The sequence below is a fragment of the Dicentrarchus labrax genome, unplaced genomic scaffold, assembly GCF_905237075.1.
Source record: "Dicentrarchus labrax unplaced genomic scaffold, dlabrax2021, whole genome shotgun sequence".
NCBI classification, from domain to species: domain Eukaryota; kingdom Metazoa; phylum Chordata; class Actinopteri; family Moronidae; genus Dicentrarchus; species Dicentrarchus labrax.
Genome location: NW_026136716.1, coordinates 7,080,011 through 7,103,198, shown reverse-complemented (window position 1 = coordinate 7,103,198; position 23,188 = coordinate 7,080,011). Strand labels below are relative to the sequence as shown.

At 37.6% G+C, this 23,188-nt stretch overlaps 2 protein-coding genes across 5 annotated transcripts; both read right to left on the bottom strand.

The window, feature by feature from the left end:
- Nucleotides 1–59: 59 nt before the first annotated feature.
- On the bottom strand, nt 60–13,453 carry slc19a1 (solute carrier family 19 member 1). Of its 4 annotated transcripts, none has more exons than XM_051427159.1 (6): nt 13,298–13,453; nt 11,426–12,088; nt 8,123–8,885; nt 6,643–6,835; nt 5,581–5,722; nt 60–3,023 (listed from the first exon to the last, which is right to left on the bottom strand). In XM_051427159.1, the coding sequence occupies exons 2-6, from the start codon at nt 11,708–11,710 to the stop codon at nt 2,823–2,825; spliced, it is 1,584 nt and encodes a 527-aa protein (XP_051283119.1). In that variant the 5' UTR covers nt 11,711–12,088; nt 13,298–13,453; the 3' UTR covers nt 60–2,822. The 4 variants fall into 4 exon arrangements, with proteins under 4 accessions (XP_051283119.1, XP_051283122.1, XP_051283123.1 ...); XM_051427162.1 differs by having other exon boundaries at nt 13,268–13,352; XM_051427163.1 differs by lacking the exon at nt 13,298–13,453 and adding an exon at nt 13,188–13,267.
- A 771-nt stretch (nt 13,454–14,224) lies between these two features.
- On the bottom strand, nt 14,225–17,295 carry LOC127378393 (C-X-C chemokine receptor type 2-like). The gene is made up of 2 exons (XM_051427209.1): nt 17,172–17,295; nt 14,225–16,384 (listed from the first exon to the last, which is right to left on the bottom strand). The coding sequence occupies exons 1-2, from the start codon at nt 17,245–17,247 to the stop codon at nt 15,306–15,308; spliced, it is 1,155 nt and encodes a 384-aa protein (XP_051283169.1). The 5' UTR covers nt 17,248–17,295; the 3' UTR covers nt 14,225–15,305.
- Nucleotides 17,296–23,188: the final 5,893 nt, after the last annotated feature.

Genomic DNA, 23,188 nt, shown 5'->3' with positions numbered 1-23,188 from the left:
TAAGGCTTTGTTTTACTCCTTAAACATTTCAATAATTGAAATAAAGTAATGGCAGCCAGTCAAATTACTGCCAATTTATTGTTGAATGTAACAAACTGAACAAAGGTTCACACTTATACAATGTCAATTTAACACTGAATGATGCATCTGGTGTAAATGCAACACTGAATGACTGACTGTCTGGGTGAACTGCTGAGTCACTGCTTACTGAAAGGACTTCAGGGCTAAAGGGCAAGACCACTGACTGTCCAGCAGCAAACAACTCAATACAGGTCTCACTTAATTACTCTGCCTGACAGACGTTTCCTGTTCCTTGAATATTGGATCTGTAGACAGTTAAACACAGGATTTCCATGAGGAGGAGAAACCAGTTCTTGAACATGCTCTCAGGCTAGAAGCCCAGAGGAGTTTCATCACATCACCGAGTTCAGCTGTATAAACAATGTAAAAAAAAAAAAAAAAAAGAAATGCAGAAAAACATAAGAATCAAAGGTCTCTTCGTGCTGTGAGCAGCAACTACAGCTGACAAAACAAGTCACATTTACAAACCCATTGTCTATAAACCTAGTACCTCACAGGTAGTAGCATCTAAAATACTAATTAGTTGTATAATTGTGTGCTAAAGAGAACTGTGCAGTTGATACTAAACAGTAGGTTGTAAATCAACATAACATTTAAATCAAATAGGACTTCAGCCACAAAACCCCTTAAAGATCAACAATTTATCATCACATTTTACCTTCATGGAAATGATCTACAGACGTTTATTAAGACATATATACTAATAGTCTGCTTCAAACAATAATGTGTCGAATATGTTTTTTCCACCAACAATTCTGAAAAAATCTAACTTACACAAATCATGCTCATTACAATCAGATTTTCAATGAGCACAGAGAAACTTTCCAATTTTTGCAGATGAATGTAAAAACATCTTTCTAGTGTCAACCTCTGCACATACATCATTGTGCACAGTGAAGTGGAGGCTTTAATATGAACATATGGTATATTTAATGTATGGTTCTTTTTTGCAATGGCATCTGCAATGTTTTGTTTTCATGTTCCAAAAACAAGTAATTTTCTCTGCTGATGATTTGATGCCCTCTTTGAGAAACACACCCTATTACATTGTAAAATATTGGATTTTTTTTTCCTCTTCAGAGCTCCAAAATGTTTCAAATCAATAAATTATAACAAGACATACAAATATATATAAGAAACAAAAACTGTGACAAATTGACAAAAGAAGACATTCTTAGGCTTTAAGGGATAAAATCAACATATCTTTAACTTGTTCTCCACAAATAAGGACTGATTTCGAGGTCACTGAGCAAGGCACTTAAACTTTCATACTTAAGTAATGAACATGATGGTTTAGTACTGACTCCAAAAAAGCATCAAACTTTTTATCCACCAAATGTAATTTATTTGTGAATAAAAAAATAAACATATTATTAGTGTGTTTTCTTTTTTACAGCATTCAGACAGGTTCACAGTTATTTCTCAGCAATTATTTCAATCAAAAATGTAAAAAATATCTATACATTCTGAATGTAAGTACAATCCAACTCAAAACTCCTACTGTTGTTCCTATATATTGTAAGAAAGATCCTTTTTATTCAAAATATAAATAAAGGCCACATCTGCTTTTAAAGGAAGCAAATGGACATTTAAAAACCTGCTGAATGTTTGCACTGCTGCATCACATAACACTGCGTTCCTATATTCTCTGCAGGTCATATGCTTCCTGCAGTTTTTGATCAATGTAAAAACAGCCGTACTTGAACCTAAAATAAAAACAACCAGGTTTTAGGGGTCGAAGTCCTCCTTTGTCGAAACGGTACGTAGAGTCACAGGCGCCGAATTAGCAGCAATGATATCAACTGGTGCTTTGTTTTCCACCTATCAGGCAGTATCTGCACCCGACGTACTGCTGAAAACACTAAGAAGAAATATCACATTTCTAATAATGAAATTCAGTTGTGTCTTTAAACAAATAAGTCTATATTAGTGTGAAAATATTTCTAAACATTACTTTCTCAAATGATTATAAACACATTCTGTAGCCTGTTTTAACAGCATTAATACAGTAATATAATTTAACATACTGCATAAAATCTGCAGTTTACAGCTTCAAATAAACTGATACAAGGGAATTAGATACCCTTTATCTTCTGATTATATAACAGTGTGATGTGATTATTCATACAGAAAGGTAAACCGTATCTAAAATGCAAGTATACTGATATGGTCAATTTTGAAATAACGTAATCATGGAGGTGGGTGTAACATTAGATATAATAGGAGTGTCAATGAGAAAAATAAAATGTGTGATGTCTTTCAAAGCTGCAGACTATTTTAATGTAATATTTAGTGATCACATAGTAATCATGAACCTCACCGTCACTGAAACAGGACAGTTCGGCATGTTACAACTAATTCTCCTGTTTCCTGTACAAAATACACAAAAAAAGGCTCAATTCTGGCCATTACATTAATGGTCCCGTCTTTGTGTTGAAGATGATTTGCCACAATGTGAAAGCATAGTACATAGTGCTTCGTATTAAATAAAAAAAAGTAGAATTTACTTTACATTGAGACGTCAGACACAAGACACCAGCAGTCTGACTGGTATAGTGCAGGAGCTTTAGGTAGCAGACGAGGCACTTCTATGATTAAGGCTCAGCAGCTAACACCGAACAAGCCACTCCAGCAACAGAAGAGCGTTGAAATGATTGATCCCGCTGAGTCTGAAGGGCGTATTCACAAAAAGCGGGCTCTACAAAAGATAATGTTCAGCTGGACCGACATGTTTCTTGACATTATGCGTTGACGTTATTGCCATTAGATAAAGTTTCTGCCACTGAATTTGCAGCCACAGGGTGCAGCTCAGTGGGCGTGGCCTGTTCGTTGGTCCCGCCTCCTTCCGTGGGCTTGTTTCTATAGTGACCGATTAAGACCACAGCAGCGCAGACAACGTAGATGAAGGTGAGAATGGTGAAGTAAATGAAGTACACCAGGAACTGTAACACAAATAAAGACATCTTAAAATCAGATTTAAGATATGCAAGATAGTGAAAATCAATAAGTATCAATAAAAAAAAATGTATTACTTAAAAAAAATAAAAATAATAATAATTATTCCAAAACCTACATTCAGTATCTACACCTACTTAAATGGTTGGGTTAGTGTGTTATTAGGCCTTAAAGAGTCTCATGACTTTGAGAGAGCTGTTAGTAAGGCCAAAGCTGACTACAGGTAGCTGGAAAGCAAACTTGAGGCTAATGACTGTAGAGGGATATGGGAGGGTCTGAGGCAGATCACCAACTATACAAGCACAGCGTCAGTGGTCAGTGACGATGCTAAGCTGCCTGACAGTCTCAATGAGTTTTATTGTCGCTTTGACAGGAACCATGTCGGTGACATTACACAACTGATGAGCATCAATACCCCCAGCCCTCCATTTGTAATAGAGAAGGATGAGGTTAGGCTCCTACTACAAAAGCAGAACTGCAGGAAAGTTGCAGGTCCTGACCTCGTATCCTCCGCTACTATTAAGCACTGTGCAGATGAACTGGCCGCAGTTTTCACAGACATGTTTAACTGGTCTTTGAGGGAATGTAGAGTCCCTCAATGTTTTAAGTCCGCTGTTATAATACCTGTACCCAAGAAACCCAGCATTAGTTGCCTGAATGATTACAGACCTGTAGCACTGACATCTGTCATAATGAAAATCTTTGAAAGAATAGTATGTAAACATCTGTCCAGGGTGGTCAGGCTAGATCCCTTCCAGTTTGCATACAGGGCAAACAGGTCCGTCGAGGATGCTGTATCCCTATGTCTCCACTCAGCATCTGATGGCCCCACGTAACCATGTAAAGGTCCTATTTATAGATTATATTATTTTAACACAATTTTACCCTGCAAACTTTTTTCAAAAACTCCAACAAATGGGTGTCCACAATTCCTTATGTCACTGGATCTTCTATTGCAGAGAACACAAGTGGTTAAAATCAGTAACATCTCTAAGGTCAAGTACATTAAAACTGGTGCCCCCCAGGGGTGTGCTTTATCACCTCTTCTATGTACGCTGTACACAAATGACTGCACATCACACACTGATTCTGTTAAAATGTTTAAATTTGCAGATAATACAACAGTGGTGGGGCTGATTTCTGGGGATGATGATGATGCCTGTAGAAATGAGGTCCTCTCACTGATTGAATGGTGTTCCATCCACAACTTAGAGCTTAATGTCTCCAAAACTAAGGAGCTAGTGGTCGACTTCCACAGAAGTGGGAAGGCGTCCCAGCCCTTGTACATCAATGGAGAGGTGGTGGATCGCGTGGACAGTTTTAAGTTTTTAGGCACTACAATATCATCCTCATTAAAATGGGAGGATAACAAACAACATTACCAAAAAAGCCCACCAGAGGCTTTTTTTCCTCCGGCGGTTGAGGAAATTTGGGGTGGCCTGTAAGGGAATGTTGCAGTTCTACCGAGCCGCCATCGAGAGTGTCCTCACTTTTCTGTTACTGTCTGGTATGGCAACTGTACCGTCCAGCAGAGGTTGCAGCTGGACAGGATAGTCAATACGGCATCAAAAATCATTGGCTGCAAACTCTCCCCCATCTGTGAGATCTATGAGGCCCGTATCCACCAGAAAGGCTTAAGGTCCTTCAAGATGAGACTCACCCTGCCAATTCCCTCTTCACCATCCTCCCATCAGGCAGAAGGCTGAGGGCTTTTAAGACAAAAACCTCCCGCTTTCTCAACACTGTAGAGCCATTAAACATCTAAACAGCTCTCCATCCTTGAATCAGTACCTCAGGAAAAAAGGTTCTCCCAACGAGCATGTATAAATTGTATATCTTTTACATTGTTTTTATAATACTTCTCTATATGGGTTTATGCTACCCATACTAGTTTTATTGATTTATTTATTGTAAAGTTGTGGTTGCGCTCTGCATCCCTATGCACCATGTCACTTTAACTTGACATCTGTCACTCTAGCCTTCTGGACTGTCATCCAGGTATGTTTGTTGATGTCCTGAGCACACTGAAGCAAATCCCTAGCAACTTGCAGAGAGTTGTATGGCAATAAAGTAGGGAATCTCGAATCTTGAAAATAGATTCAGTTACACGCCCCACTTCTGAAGCGGTAAAACCCTCACCGCCTACACACCAACCCCTGTGATCAGTAAAATCTTAAAATCAATTTTAGAACTTACTGCTAAACAGTGAAGAGAGGGCAAAACAGGGCATGTCTTCTTTGATCTATTAAAAACCAAGCAGCTACGTTTTGTATCCTCTGAAGGCGGGGTTTTTCGGCTTTTTTGGAAAGGTTTAAAAACTGAGTTTCTCTGTTTCTGTTCCGCAAATGAAAAACACTAGTTGACAGTGAACTCAAGAGAACGTTTGGCTTCTTTATATTACAGATTTTACTAATGTTTTTTTGTGATGAGCATTACAACCTTTTCCTTTCTTCCCTGTCAAGTCTGTCCATCTTGTTCTTAAAATCAAGTCACCAGTGTTGTGTAAGACACCTGCATTATCTTCTAAGGTATTGATTGTTTTACCTGAGCGTGAACGTCGAATGCCAGGCCTCTCTTGTCAACAAATATAAGGATGATGATACTCTTCAGTATGGTCCCCAAAAAGGTGTTGATGCCAAATACCAAGGCACAGAGCTCCTTGGTGAGGGACGACGCAATCTGGAAACTATGGAGGGATAAGATGATGGATTAGTTTGACACTCCAGTTCCAGGTATAGTAGTTGTTCACACTAACACAGTAAATCAATTTGTAGACAGGTAAAAGCTGATTGTATGGTTAGTTCATAATATGATCGTCAGTTTAGGAGGACTTTGAAGGGAATATCTGTTCATTTTATATGAAATAGTTGTGCTGCTATGTTAAGTTACAAGGAAACCAACAACATTGTGCTATCATGTTTTGGCATAACTGCATAACTGCATATTTAACAGAAGGGCTGCACAATTAATCGAAATCGCAATGTGGCCAAATGCAATATCAAATCAATGAAAATCTAATTTGTGGTGCAATTAACTGTGAATCATATCATACCACCTTTGGGAAGCTCTGGTCTAGATGAAGAGATTAAAACCTTGGTTAATGTTTAGTTTAGGGCTGCAGCTAATGATTTTCAGCAATTATGTTATCATTCTCAATTCAATCAAGCCGTTTGGCCTGTAAAGCATCAGAAAACAGCAAAAAATGCCCCTCACAATATCCTGGAGCCCAATGAGCCCCTTCAACAAATGTCTTGTTTTATCTGACCAACAGTTAAAAACCCAATAATATTCAATGTGCTATAATGTCAGACCACGAAAAGCAGGTTTGAGTATCTGGAACTAACAAGTTTTAATAATTTTTGCTTTAAAAAAATGTATTTCTTGTCTTCATTAATAGTTTCAGTTCAAGTTTAGGACCTTTATTCTCCGAGTGGTGAACTTGAGACGTTTCCACAGCTTTATATAATAATAATAATAATAATAATAATAATAATAATAATATTTGCTCTAATTACAGTTTCGACTAACAATGAGGAATATAATAAATATGTTTTGTACTTTTCATATTTAGACAGTTAGACAGAATTTATCTTATTTGGCACTTACGTGGCAATAGGCACCAGAAACTGGTAGAAGCCTCTGAAGAGGACGTAGGACACGTAGCAGACCCAGATGCTGTTTGTGGTGTACATGAGGAGCAGCAGACCTGCCTGCAGCGCTGTGATCACACCGATCACCAGCTCGGACCAGACGTTCCACCGAATTTTCACATAGCCAGCGATGAAGGACGTCACCGCACCTGCAGAAAGATTCACATTGACTGATTGATTCACAAGGTTAAATATTTCTAAACCTCTACTCAACTGGGTTACTTAAAACCAATGGTTCATACAGAGATATTGTGTAAACCAGGCACTCATTCACTACTGATATAGGAGTCTTGTATATTATTTTAGCTTTTAATAAGTAAATACGTTTAATAAGTAATTTCATAACAAAAAGCATAACTTTGGTGTACAATCTTATTTTAATTATCTTATTATTTCGAAGTAGAAATGTCTACTTTTAGGAGATCTACTTTTAGGAGATCTTTCTATAATAGAATAGTCAAGGAAACATTGACTAACAACTAAGTAAGCTCTACCACTGTGAGGAAGTTTTTTCTGTTATCATTTAACTACCATCAGATTTTGTTTTGCAACATAACTTTAACTGCTTGCTCATGTCCAGGTTATTTAAACAAACTGCTACCTTTGTGCTTTACAGCTGTTTAAAGAGAGATTACTGGTCAAACCTGATGTAATCAATTGGCAGAATAAAGGTGGGAGGTCATTTACTCAACCTCAGTTTACGTTTCCAAAAAACTAAATTCTCAGTTTATCATTGTTCTTTAATGTTTGTGAAGTTTTGATGAAATATAGGAGAAAATATAAATGAATATTTGAAGAGTCAGAACTGTTGTTTGTTGTTGTTGTGTTGACAATAATGTCATCAGTTAGATCAGAGCTATGGAATATTAAATCATCCATCTTTGTTCACTAGATCTCAGCCTTTCTTACCGTTAGATGTGCAGAAACAAAATCTTATGAACTTCCTTTTAAAAGAATGTGAAATTATTATTATCTTATTGGTATTGCCCACAAGAAGCTGGTAATTAAAAAAAGTTATTGTATGAGCTTAAAAATATCCATATGGTGCATCCCTAATTCTTTCCTTCCTTATTCAACATTTAAAGGCCACCTACACAAACAACTTCTCTCTCATCCCAGCATGAAAATCCTTCACAAAAAAATCCTAGATTAAGAATTATTTGAGTTTTCAGAGCATCTTTGTGCAAGAAAGCCACGAAGACTTCCTCCTGGCTGTCTGTTTAAGGGCTTTTGAAATGTGGTTTTCACTGAGCAAAGAGTTGTTACCATTATGTGCATCTAAATTTAGACAGCAAGCTGGAGTCACATGTGAAGGAGGACTGTGAAACTGAAACCCAACTGCTGTCTGAGCACTGAGCATAAAACACAGATAACATTGCAAAACTCCAGCATTATTCCTTTAAAAACTAAACATTGAAGCTCCAGAGATGTCTTACTTAGCAAGGTAGAAGCTGCCTCCACTCCCCCGTTGTAAACATGCTTGTTCTCGACTTTGTTCCACAAGATGTGAACGTAGAACAGCACCAGGTAGTACCCTGTGGAGTTGAACACCCACCACAGGGACCAGAGCCTCAGGTTGGGCCTCCTCACAACGTTTCTCACCTCAAGCAGCATCTGCACCATAACAGAATCCTTCCAGCGTGATGCAGTGCACGGTGGGGCTGCCGAGGATGGCGCTGGGTTAATTTTGTCCAGTTCGGACCTGCTGGCTTCTGCTGCCAGTTCCTTTGGCTCCTTATTCCACATCCGGTTGAAAAACAGGGAGCGTTTAGGCCAAGGGAGGCACAGTGAGAGCACCAGACCAAAGCTGACGAAACCCAAAGATATAGCATTGAGGGTGTAGAAGCGGATGTTGCCCAGAGACATGCAGAGCTGGCCCACCACAGAGCTGGTGAACACCCCCAAGAGGACTGAGGAGCGCGAGTACCCAGCCACGCGCTGGTAGAGGACTGGACTGACGAGGGAGAAGATGTAGGAGGAGTAGGCAACGCGGCAGGCCATGGTGATGCCGTAGAAGAACTCCATGAACTGCATCTCGAGGAGGGTGGTGCCCAGGAGCAGAATGAGCCAGATGACCACCTGGCTGATACCCTGGATGATCAGCACCGGTTTGTAGCGCAGAAGATCCGTCAGTAGGAAGGCTGGCACCAGCACAACCATGTAGGAGTATGTCAGCACGGGAGTGATCTCATTGGTCACCTGGAAATAAAATAAACTCAGGTAAAGTTGTAATCAAGATGAGAAATCAATGAGGTAGACGAATTGCATGACCAACATTAAAATACTGCGTAGGTTAACCCTATTCAGCTACGGACACTTCCCATAGTAGGCAGGTTTGTTCCTAATATAAGGACTGTTTATTGTCGACTGTTGTTAAATGCTGAACAGAACCGGTTCAAGAACCAGAGCGAATTTGGTGGAAAAGGGGTTCTCCTAGTCCACACTTCTCTTCCTAATAGTTCCCATTTGGAGTGACGATTGCAGTGTTTTTGAACAATTAATTTTACCTCCGCTTACCATCACATTAGCTCATTACTAGTGAGAAAATTACATTTGAACGATCTCAATGTATTATTATTCACTTTCTGTAGTATTTTGACAGTTGTATGTTTTTTTTATTCATTTATTTCATTTGAAAATAAAAATGACAGAGATTCCTCCATGTACCACTAGAGGCAGCTCACGTATTACCAGTGGTACACATAGTATAGTTTTATATAGTTTTAGATCATATTGCACAACCATATCAGAAATCTGGGGGCAATACACTAAATGAACAAAATATAGAGGAATCTGTGGGCTCAAATGACCTCAACAGTATATTAATGAATATTGATGTATTAATTCGTTGTTAAAATGAATGTAAATTAAAAACTAGTAACCAGATTATAAAAATTCTTAAAAAAACAAAACAGAAAACAGTTGCTCCCACAACAAATTTCCCCCCCAGGGATCAATAAAGTATTTCTGATTCTGATTCTGATAAGAAGATGAAGTGGCATTACAATCTTATAATTACAGTCTTGTTGTTGCAGAGACAGCAATTATTCTTCCGGCAGACGGCCTTCAGTGTTAATGATTGTAAATATGACCATGAACAATTTGGTGGTGTGATTAGGAAATATAATTTCTTATCCCTACTTATAAATCAAAATACATATCACAATATAAAGCTGGGCAACATATGTCAGATATCATTTACACAATTTTTTTCTGATTTGATACATATATTGATTTAGAAAAAACTAAACGCTTTAAGAACTGCACCAATTAGAAGATGAATCGATTAGTCAACATCAAAAATTGTTGAAGCCTTTTGTCAAGCTGAAATGCAAAAAAAGGCTATTTTTAGCGACTTAAATGTGAAGATTTCCATATTTTTCTGTGTTGTGTATAATTAGAAATTGAATATTTTGTTTTTTGTGGCTGTTGGTGAAACAAAACAAGACATCTGAAGATGTCACCACAAGCTCAGAGAAACTAGGGTGGATATTTTTCAATATTTTCTGACATTTTGTAGAATAACAGATTGATCTCTAAAATAATGTACAGATTAATCACTAATGAAAATGATAGTTGCAGCCTCAATCAAATTGCAATATGGTGCGTTTCATTCACATATAAAACTAAAATCCTCTTTTGTTTGCTCTGTTTGTTAGATTTTATTTTGGATAGCAGATATTGAAACAATAACTCTGTATGATCACATTATCACAATAATAAAATACAACATCTATTGTTACCCATAACTATGACAGTATCTATTCAAGTACATTAAACACATTACAAGGAGTTTTATGAAAAAGTCTTGATGTACTACTGATGCCTCTATATGACATAAACAAACAAGACCATCAGCAGGATGATTGGCTATTTCTATACAACCCCTGACTGAATCCACCAAGTCAGATTCAGTCCAATTCCTCTTGAAATCAATAAAACAAGGGGGTGGAACCACTACCGCTTTCATCTGCAGGGGGGCGCCAGAATCGACACAAATTTAAAGTTCCTTGTGGGGGCTTTAATTGATCTTTTAAATTAGCTTTTTGATTTTTATCACATTTGATTTCATGCAAGAGAAACTGGAGATCACCAAGACCAGCGTCATTGGCAACGTTGGGCTACACGTGTAATCACAGATAACAGATGATGAGGGATCATTTAAGTCAAGGGCAGCTCATTCCCTGGAATCTGTCTTGGAATTTATTGGAAATGGGAGTGACGCTGATTGAGATATTAACACACATTAAGGTGAACACAACAAATCTGTAATACTAAAACTAATCAGCTCTTGGTACGAGGTCATGGCTGATTCAGAGAAGGAAAAAGAAAATAAATAAATCAAACAAAACAGTGATCCAAATCTACAAATCACAGTCCTCCACAAGCCTATTACACTGACCCACTTTGGTGGAATGTGAACTTTGACCACAGTAAGATGGATCAACAAACTCCCCAAGGTGGCACTCATTACTTCTACTGTGTAATGAATGAGTGCTGGACTTTATGGAGAAAAACTTATGAAAGAGTCTTAGAGGTTAACTTGTATTCTGTACTGAATGGCCTGGAGTGCAACTCTGCATGACTGGACAGTCTTCCATCTTTCATTATTGTATTTTTTGTGTCTGTAATAATACAATTTTTCAAATGTGGTTATAACTGCTCTTATTTTCCTTCACACAAAACACAAATGTACCTGCACAAAATCAAACATTTTTCAGTCTGAGGATGCCACTAACCTGTTCCCTGGTGAAGTTCTTCTCAGAGCTGAGCAGATATGGCGTGATGAAGGGCTCCCCAGGCTTTATCGATGACATAAACCCATAGAAACACAAGAATATCACAGCCCACTTCCACTTTCTGGGCTCCCTGACTTCCTCTGGGGGACCCTCGGAGGGAGACAGGCCCTCAGAAGCAGAAACAGCCATGTCTACGTCTCCGTCTTCAGATGCAGGCAACTTCAGGTCCATGTCTTTCTCCCCGTCTGATCTGTCCCCACTTCCAGCTGTGTCATCCGCAACCATTGTGTCAGCTGGTTTTATGGACCACTCTTTGATGCAGAGTGTAACTTTTGTGCTCTGTCAAACCACCATGTGAGGATTTGTTTTCACTTGAAAAGCTGCAGACTTCCTACTTGAAACAGAACAAACAAACCGCGCAGTTGGGGGTTGAAAACTTGTGGTATAACACTGTGGTATCCTCTCAACCTGTCGGCCTCCCCATTCGAGGGAATACTGAAATGGTGAGTATGAACCATTTAACAGGGTTATGACAATGTAGTTAAAGTGCTACATGCTTCCATTTGCATGTAAGAGAAAATGTTGACCTTTGCTCCATTCCACGCTGTGACATTTTACCCAACAGCAAGCTATCCAACAGCTGAGTCTGGTGTCATTGTTAACCTGAAAAGATAACAATGTCGTCAGTTAGTCAGACTACTTTGACAATGTGCGGCAGACTTTAGAGCACAACTGTGTTTTCTACTTTGGAAGCAAACTGTAACACACTGGATTAGCTCAAACGGGCAACAATTAACAATCATGGTCTTTACTGATAAGTCTGCAGCTAATTCTCTTAATAAATCAAATTGTTTTTTGTCTGAGGTATAAAAGAAATAGTGGAAAATGTCCACGCCCTCAAATTAGGCCTGTATAACTGCCGATTACTTACACTATCTGTTAATCTTTTAATAACTTTCACAATTAATCGATTGGTTGTTTGGTCCATAAAAAAACAATCATGGTTTCCTAAAGCCCAAAATAACTTCATCAAATGTCTTGTTTGTCAACAACCCAAATATATTCACTGCCACAGAAAAAAAACAGAAAATATTCAAATTTGACAAGTTGAAATCAGACAAATTTGGTCACTTTTCTCATAAAAAAATGAGAATCAAATCAATTATCAAAATAGTTGGTGAGTGATGCAATAGTTGAGAACTATATAAATCCTGGCTGCTCTACTACAAATAGCTTCATTAGCCTGACCAGAGGTCTAAAACCCCAAAAATGCCTTCATAGAAGAGAATAAAAACTTACAAATAAAAGAAATACATATCTAAAAACATTACCCATTTCAGCTCTAAACTCAATCTAGAGAGATTATCTGCTCGATAATTCAGGATCATGCTCGAACACACATTACCGAGCACCAGTACTCTCTGAAGAAAGACATAAAAGTGTAAATATATATAAAACACACAGTGTGCTCCTGAGGAATGACTTACGTGAGACGATTTTAAAGGTGTGATGCAAACAAGTTACACAAGCCAAGTCACTGGGTTACAGTGTGTTAGCATGCCAGGGTCTCCCCTACAGCTGCAGTTCGCTGTTAATGTGCTATGAACCTGGCTGTGGTGATGTTTGTGCAGGTCAACCAAAAATACAGGTGTGAAGTTAGAGCTAGTTAGCACGCCGGCTAACAGTATTTAGGTTTAAAAACATTGCATTCTTGTAGCTTTAGCTTGCACAAAAGGATAATATTATCTCTGTGAAGACTAACCGGAAGCTCGTTGACGCAACAACAAGCTGGCTTTCCGTTAACAAAGCACAATTTTTATTTTGCTTTCATTTTAATCGTACCTTATAAACACAAAACTCAGTTAACGTTACCTCGTGCCTTCCCGACGCTGCAGCGCTTCATTAGCCGCCGCCACATCGCGTTGACTTCTGGGAAATGGAGTCCTGCTTTCTTACTTCCGTGACAAAAAGCTGGTAAAAACTTTATTTAACTTCACGCTTATATTAAAGAGATATTCCAGTAACACCCGGGTCAAGATGGTGCGATTTAAAAACAACAGAGTTCCTAAAATTTAACATTTTATTTCACATGTTTGTCTTTAGCACGTTTGTGCCCCATGTTTGCCACCTGCTGGACAAATATTGTTACAACGTGTTTCTACAAATACAGTGCAAATACTACTACTACTACTAATAATAATAATAATAAAACATCTAAAAGCCATAACAAGGAAAGGGATTTGCAGACAGTTGTTGGTATATCATATTAAAATATAGAACATGTTGCATAACAATATTATAATTTATAACGTAGTATCACCTATCATTGCAATCAGGTGATATTATTATGTTCTGAAAAATAAATTGTATTCAGTAGCTAAAGTTAACTGGTCATTGGTCATTTGGTGTTGCTGTTACATTAAATAACAAGAATTGATTAGGCTACAGTATAATTGGATCATTTGTCAGTGAACATCCAGCTGGACCACACTGTTAAAACATTGTTTAGAAATTCTACTTTAAATAAAATGTATGTAAATATCAATTATGTTTTGTACCTGTACTCAAGGAGACTGTATATGACACTGGGTTACTTTTTTTAGAAGTTATTAAAATGTGCAATATCGCCCATTTCCAGTATCATATAATTAGTTATCTTTTCCGTGTCACAAATCAAAAACTCAAATGATCATTTCCGTATGACGGTTAAGTTATTCCTTATTTTATCGGTTAGGAGTACCCTGTGCAACCACAGCTCTACAAGATGAAATCAGTCAATGCAGGGAAAGTTGTAAAACCTTTTTATTAAATTTATTATTGGCAGAGCCTGAAATGTGAATAACAATTTAAACATTTTACTGAAAAAGACAGCCATATATAAAGCATATATAAATAAACACACAAACATCAAATCACCGTCTGTATATTTAAAACCAATGCACTCCAAGATTCTTTGGTTACGAACACTGAAAGGTTTCAATAGTGGATGTAGACAACAGCAGATTCAATAGATGGCAGCAGTGTACCACAACAATCAAAAGTAGAGACCGAGATAGAAACAAAAAGTAACATAAACTATGATCATCATACTTTGACTGTGTCTGGAAATACTCTCAGACTGGACTTTCTGCACAGTGGACATATGTTTAATACAATGATGCTTTAACAAAAATCTGTCAAATGGAAGTGGAAACATGACTAAACTGAAGTTGATTGAAAATGTATGAAGCCATTTTGAAATATCAATTTTATCTCTCCCTCTAGCTCTCAGAAACTCTCGTCATAATTTCATACTGACAAGTCTTTATTTAGCTCTGACGTCTACTTGAAGCCATTGTATTAGCAATGCTAGTGGCATTGTGGCTCTGTGGATGTCAGATGGTCAGTCCACCACTTTGTTCCAGACTAAACAACTATTGGATGGATCAATAGAAAATGTGGTACAGACATTAATGCTCCCCAGAGGATGAATCCTAAGGACTTTGATGAGGCTCTGGCTGTCCCTAGTGCCGCCATGAGGTTAACGTTTATAGTTGCAAATGTGACATGAAAGTTTGGACAAACGTTCATGTTCCCATCAGGATGAATCACATAGGCTTTGATGATCCTCTGACTTTTTGGCGTCCAATACAGCCTCAGCTGCTTGTGTTTATTGCTAATAAGCTTGCATAAGCTGGCTGTAGACTCTTTTGACTCAGCTGAGACATAAAGCCTTCTCTTTATTCCCATTCATATCTATCTTTCCATAATAAAATATTGCACAGGCTGCAGGGAGAATTTACAATAGATGGAGAACAGAACATTTTGTAACTTTTCTTTTTTAAGAGCAGGATTTTGGGAGTGCATCTTCCTTTCTCGGCTAAAACAGTCCAGTGAGGTTTCAGAGCACAGTTCCGAGGCCTTCTGAGGTCTGAGACGTCGACCTGCTGAACTTTGACCCCAACATCTTCTCCTGTCTGACTTTCCTCTGAAGAAGTAGCGCCATGTTTCTCCTGAACTTCTCCCCCACAAAGGCGTAGAGGACAGGGTTGATGCAGCTGTGGAGCAGAGCCAGGCTGTTAGTTACGTGCAAAGCCATGGTCACCGTCCTCCTCATGGCACAGTCAAACCCCACCAGATCAGCCCTCAGCACTGTGTCCACCACCATGGTTATATGGAACGGGGTCCAGCACAGCAGAAACGCAATCACTACAGCTATGATCACCTTCATGGCCCGGTGCTTCTGGAAACCTCGAGTGTGCAACAGCCTCGCGATGGTGACACTGTAGCAGGTTACCATGACAGCCAGAGGAAGAAAGAAGCCAAAAACATGGCGAAACACGCGGGTGGCGAGCCTCCAATAGGTGGCACTGCCGATGTCAAAGTTTTCAGAGCAAATCATCCTCTTTGTGTCAGAGTCTAGCTTGATGGCATCGTTGAAAAGTGCAGGCAGAGCGAGGGCCCCACCGAAGGCCCACACCGCTGCACAGATCAGCCTGCTGCACATCTTCTGACGACTCCTGAGACTCTCGCTGGCGTGCACAATCACCAGATATCGGTCAATGCTAATGCAGGCCAGGAAGAGGATGCTGGTGTAGAAGTTTGCTTCGATGATGATGTTGAGGAACTTGCACATAAAGTCTCCAAAGATCCATCCTTTGACCAGTGCCACAGCCCAGAACGGGAGGCTCAGGGCCATCAGACCGTCTGCTATCGTCAGATGAAACAAGTACACATCCGATGGAGTCAGCGCCTGTCTGCTGGTGCCGATCACCCACCCCACTAACAGGTTCCCGGGTATAGCCAGTAAAAAGATGCCAATTAGGAGGAGACACAGGGTCAAAGCTACTGTAGGATCCAGAGGTTTTATCTCACATGATAACGTATTTGGATCCACAACGTAGGGTGTGTAATTGTAGTTGTCGGTAATATTCCCTAGGTCCAGGTAATCCTCACCAAAGTTAATGGAGATCGACATGACTATGGATGAAAAAGACAGACTGAGACTAGTACACTATCACACCAGTACAAACAGTGATTCAGCGTATATTAAAGATGACTAAAGAGATTTTAAGATGCAGAAAGCAAGAAGAATTTGAAATATTATTCTGCCTCATTGACATTGTAAAAAACTCCAGCTATTATTGGACTAAATACACTTAAAAAGATTTGGAAACAATAGCAAGAGCATGCATTAGTTTTTCAAGTTTTGAAAACTGGGATAATGATAAATACTATGTTTGCTATCATGGGCTTCCAATTAGCCAATGTGAGCTACTAGTCATACCAGTCCAAGTAAGGCTGTAAAGCATCCCTCTGAGTGCATTAACTTGATTTTACTGTATATGAATTTAACTTTTTATTTATTTACTCAAGGGGGGAATCCACAAGTTACCCTGCAGTGTGTAAAGTGTTAAAAAAAAATTAAATTAAATAAATAAAAAGTAGCCTCACATTTACTAACTGAAATTAAAAAGTAATGTAAAAATCATTATCCAATAATATAATATATATTATTCTGAAATGGCTCAATTTGCAAAATGAGTACTTTTACACTATTTTGATGCTGATACTTTTGTACTTTTACTTAAAAATGTTTAATGCAGGACTCTTACATGTAACACTGTGGCATTGCTGGTTTTACTTAAATAAAATATCTCAGTACGTCTTCCAACGCTGCTCTTTAATATACACAAATGTAATTCCTTTTATTAAATGTATTAATGTATTTTCTAACCTATGAGAATAAACTAGTTCAGACACTCACCTTCTGCACTGGCTTGGACGTAGCTTTCAAAGATGACAACAGCTTGACACCAAAATGAGTTTGTGGCAAAGAGCATCCTTTTAAGTGTGATACAATATGCTTTTTTATTGAGTTGACCCAATGTCCTGATGACGCAATATGTTACTGGACATGCCCGCCTCGTCATATGTTTTTGTTGCAATGCGACTTTCTGACAGAAGATTTCAACATGTCGCAGTATGAAAAGCAGACGTGTGAAAAGGATAAAACGAAAGGTGGCTGAGTTCCATTCAGCTGCTTCAGTTTTAGGGTCCTGGTGTTGTGCGTGCTGGCTCACTATCACACTGTCACGACCTACAGAGGCATATAAGTGGCACCTGCAAAACTTGTGCTTTTCCTGTTATGACAAGTCATAATGACTGTATACACGTGGGGAAAATTATAAGACCTGAATGAAGAACAATGCCAAAAAATGTTTGGCTCAACACAAAACATAGGATGGTATTTCATTAATTTATCTGAGTTATTTATTTGATGTTTAAATCACAATATGTAACTTTATTTGTAGGAGATAGAGATCAATTTAAACAATAAGAAAAGCCTATTGTTACATTTCAAGGGAGAAATTACAGTGCTCCCATCCTAATAATACCCATAAAAAAAAATGTAGATTAAAAGACAAAATCATATTCAGTAATAAAACTGTTAAAAAGAACCATTCAAACAACAACATGGAACCAAGATTAAAATAAATTTATTTTGGGAATTATTCTAACAAAATCTGAGTGTGTTGTTGAAAAAGTGATTACAGCAGTGGTTCCCAATCTGGGGGGGACTCTCACGAGGGGTTGCAAGAAAGGAAAAGCAGAAAAAAACTATATATTTCTTCCTTGAATTTTACATAATTTGCTAGGATCGTTGCATTTTTTCTTAAATCTTTAATTTTTAAAATTCTAATTAATCCTTTTTTAGGGTCCACAAGTCAAAAAAAAAACTTGGGAACCTCTGTCTTAAAGTGATGATTTTAGAAAAAGAGGAAAAAAAGCTCCCATTTTATTTAAAGAAAATTAACCTTGTTTTTGGCCTGCAGATAAAACTACAGGCCCTGGTCTCCCAACACCACCAACTCAGACTTCAGACTCAGTATGTCTACAACTCATGGGATTAAATAAATAAATAAAGCTCCCACCGTAAAAAAGACACATCTATATCATCAGCATAGTAAATACTGCAAGACTTTTCTGGCATTTTGACACGACAAGATTTTGGATGTAGACCATTTACTACACTTGAAAAAGTTCTTTCTTTTTGGCTTGTGACACTGTTGCATGGCATTGGGTAATCAATGCCGTGTGTGGTAAGGTGTTTTACAAATCACAGGTCAGCTGTGACACTTTCTGGAAATTAAATACGTTGTTCTCACTCTTGCTGTTGCAAAAGTCTGGTAACATTCCCCTATTTCGTTCCAACACTGTGTCTACTGTTAAAAAAAAAAAATGTGAGAAGATGTGCAATTTTTAAGTTTTAATTTTTTAAGTGGACAATCCAGCTAAAAGTTGAGATTGTTGTTATTTCTGTGATTTTGTAAAGCAAAGTCAAGATTTGTGTGCAGAAACAGTGTTGTATAACAAACATCAGTGAGTGTGGGGAGAAGAAATGTCAGTAATGATAGGGGACAGAGCTGCTGGAAGGGCAGCACTGACTCACTCCCCCTCCCCTTGATCTTGTAGTGAAGTTAATGCGTACATCCAGACACAAAAGCACCTCCCCTTCTCCCCTTTATCCCCATAAATCACTTCATTCAGGTTCTGAGAGATAAAATACACAATTATTATCACATCACTGCTGTCGGCCCTGCGGCTGTCACATATCGAGACATAAAGGCTCCACTCTACTAAATGACAAGAATGTCACGTTGCCCGCCTCCATCAGGAAACATAAAGGTGCCCTAACGAGAAGGGCCTGTTTTCAGTTTCTGGATAATTATACTGTTTGGGTCAACAGCATGTGCGTGTGTATGTTTGTTTGTTATGTCACACTTCAATAAACTGAAAATGACTCAAAGAGGAAGAATGACGTGTGACACAAAAGTTCATATCAATATTTTGGTATTTTCTTCAGCTGTTATATTTTGATCTCTTCCTTTGCTGTTTTGTTTGACTTCAGGGTAAAAAATAATCATATTTAAGCAGATTACATACAGGGATGCACAATTAAATTCAAGCCCCTTCATACACACACACATATATATATACAAACATTTTACTTTGGGATAGGATAAAAGAAAATAACATACATACATATATACACAACCAATAACATATATCTTACCTGTTCTGATCTTATATTAAAAATGTTATCCATTTTAAAAATATTCAAACTTCATCTTAAACTAAATAATTCTTCTAAATTACAGAAAAACATTAACTGAAATAGAAACAGTAGCCTACTACTCATACTCTGAGTGTTATTGCCTATTATTTGCAACACAAAACAAAACTTTACAGGATCCAGCTAAACTGGAATCAGCTCCGACAGTTAAGACCTGTCATGTTTGTTGTGGCAGCTGCTCAGCTTTCCCCTCACAAACATGCCAGACAATATACGGAAAAGATAATGTGAAACTTGGCACGGGCCCGACTCTTCTTTGGAACCTGCGACTCGGCCCCCTTCTGTGGAAATGCTTGATTGACATCAGGATCTCATTTTCATCCGGTTCCAGCCAAGAGAAAATATTTGCTCTGCAGTGGGCATCTTCTTTCCCTCATGTGCTGAGGTCAGAGGTTGTAAACAATGTTTGCTTCTGAAGTTACACTGGAAACTGGAGATGATTATATATATATATGATTATTATCCCTTTAAAATGACCAGCTGTGCTTGGAATTTAGTTACGTTTGGGAGTGTGACCGTATGCGCTTTTTCTATAAGATAACATTTTTTAAGAGTTTCAATATTTGACAAGGCACTGTCTTTGGGATGTTATTTGGCTGTCACCACCCTTATGTCCTCTCGGCTCTTTGTAAATAATAATAGTGATAATAAATGAAACAATCCAAGCGTCACAAAACAATCAACATCAAAAATTTGGGATAAAAACTGGTACTTTCTTTTATACACACATTATTTCCTTGAGTAAAGGTACCAGCACATCAATGTAACAAGTAAAAAGTCCTACTTAAGTATCAGTACTGCAGAAGAACAGTCCCTGTGATTGATATATTATCATATTTGACATTATTAGATCATTATTATGCATCGGTGTACAGTATGAGTCATTTTATTGTTGTGGCTGCTCGAGAACTTTATACACAGTTAGGTTTAATCCTGTAGTTCTCAAACTAGGGGTTGGGCCCCTCCAAAGGGTCACAAGATAAATCTGAGGGCTTGTGAGATGATTAATGAGAGACGAAGTTCTGATACACACATTTGTATAAGTTTTTTTGGGGGAATATTGGATCATTTTACGTCTTTAAGCCTCAAACTGTTATTTAATTTAATCCATCTGCAGTTTAGAGGGAAAATGTCTCCTTCGTAACTCTGATAACAACTAATATACATCTGAAACATGGCAATGGCCCCTAAATATTTATTTTCTTAAAGGTCACAAGCCAAAAAGGTGGGAAATCTTTGGTTTCATTTTTATGCATTTTATTTCATAAAACTACATTTGTTTTGTGTTCTTAACCTGACAAGTAATTTGTAACTACTGTACAGCTGGAGTAAAAAGTTCTCAAGAAAACCTCAAGATTGAACTCAGTTCTTGAGTAAATACTTTCCACCACTGCAGACTAGAAGTGGGAACTACACCTAATGGGAACGTACTGGTCTCGTCAGTCAGCTTGGTCAATTAGAGTTCTAATTTATGTTAATTAAAGGATAGACTTCAAGTACCAAACATACCAACGTGCGCTTTCAGTTAGCCTGCAGAAATATTCAGAGGCACTGAGAATTCCAGATTTGAGCAGCGATAAGATCGGACAGATTGAGAGGAAGTTCTGGAAACAGATAAAAGGAGTTCTTCTTCTTATGATCAGTGTGAATGTGACAGTTTTTATTTTCATTTTATAACTAATTGCTCCTTTTTATTTCTCACACCTTGTTATGTAAAATAACTCATGTAAACATGAAATGATGCTACCACAAACCAACTCTTTATTTAAATCTTTAATACAAATAAAAACTCTCTTTTTTCCAATTTTGAGGGGAAATCATCAAGGGAAATTATTGTTTTCATTCCCTCAACAAGTAAGGTCAGTTCACTCAAAAACATGAACAAAAACCCAAACATATTTCCTACTAATAGCATATGTATGAGACATCTGCCTCTGGCACTTTTTCTGCCATCCCAACACAATGTAAATGAATGTTATTTCATTTAAACAAATTCAAAATTATATGTTTTTTAATGCACACCTGGTAGACAGGGTTAAATTAAATATATATATATATTTATATATAATGTAGGTCCATGACTGAAACGTGTATTTACAATAACAACATGTTGGTTGTTATTCAACATAATTCTTTCTCCATTTCCAATGAAAACTGTTTGTACCTGACAAAATAGATGAAATTCCATTCACTTCCTTTATATGGGTGACAGATGAGCTCATAGATGCCTATCTCTAAACCTCAACAGTGGAATGTCTTTTGGGTTTTTGTTATTCGCCATCAACCCAGCAATATCCCAGAAGTGCAAGGGCCACACATAAGGGTTGATTATATGAATATAAGCAGTGAAGAAAGATAATATTTTTAACTTTGAATTATTAATTAATCAAAGTGCTGGCCACATGAGCAAAGAAATATACTGATACAAACTATGCTAGCTAACATTGGAGTGGATTTCCTTGCAGAAAGAAAAGGAGAAGAAAAACAATAAACTAGCAAGGGATTTATCTCCAAATAATAATGTAACGGCCAACTGTTTTTAAATACTAGCGTTTATCATTTATATTATAAAAGATTTTGGGCAGAAAAATATCAACAAACATAGACTGCTTTAGCTTGAAATTAGTGAAGTTTTAATAAAGACTTATATTTTCATCAGGTCAACTAAAAAGTGACTGAAACAATTAATTAATTATCAAAATAGCAGCTGATTAATTTTCATTCATTTCAGTTCTATTGGATTAAAACAATACAAGCTTTAACCCATACTTGTTGCAGTCGTACTAATGTGGTTTGGAGTAACAACGTATACTGAAGAATACTTGTTTGATTTAGTGACTCACATGTGCCATAAATGAGCTGACTACAATGCTGCTTTTATTATTTTAGGATTTAACATTACAGTTTCTTTATCACATCCATGAACTTCCTCTTTCACCAAAGCTCCAGATGACGGACTGCTGAGCTCGAATGTAAGTCAGAACTATCCTGTGTTGTGTTGGTGTTGACAGAATGTGCTATCATTACTGACAATTATTTTAACATACCACGTAATTATACTGCCACAGGTGTTGTTTCACTACTCCTCATCATGCTAGAGGGATATTTATGACTTTGCTGCTGAACTGTTTGACAGGTGAGACATTATGTGTGAGTAATGAGTTATGTATAAAGTAAAGTAAAGTATATAAAACGTTTTAATATTTGATTCAACTGTTAACAATTTTTGAATGTGCATTAAATACCCCAACATCATAGAAAGTAAAAAATAAAGACATAAAGATGTCAACTTGAGCTGCAAAATACTGCGTGCAGTATCTCTAATCTTCATCAGATTTAATTCATAAGATCACAAGGCCTTTTGTACTTACCAAATTCTACCTGAAGTCTGAAACGAGCTCATGTCGCTATGCGTCTTGTTTCCCAATAACCCCCTTCAGTGTTATACTAGGCAATAGGTAATAAAAAAACATCCGAGATTGGTTTTCAACAAGAAAATGTTTCAACTTGACAAGAACCGGTCAGACTGGAAGACAGGGCCACATCACAGATAATTGATACAGTCCTGGAAACATGAGGGAAACCTTTGGCCACATTTCCAACTTTACATGGAGGATTGGTGAGCAAAATCAGACAGTTGGAAAAGA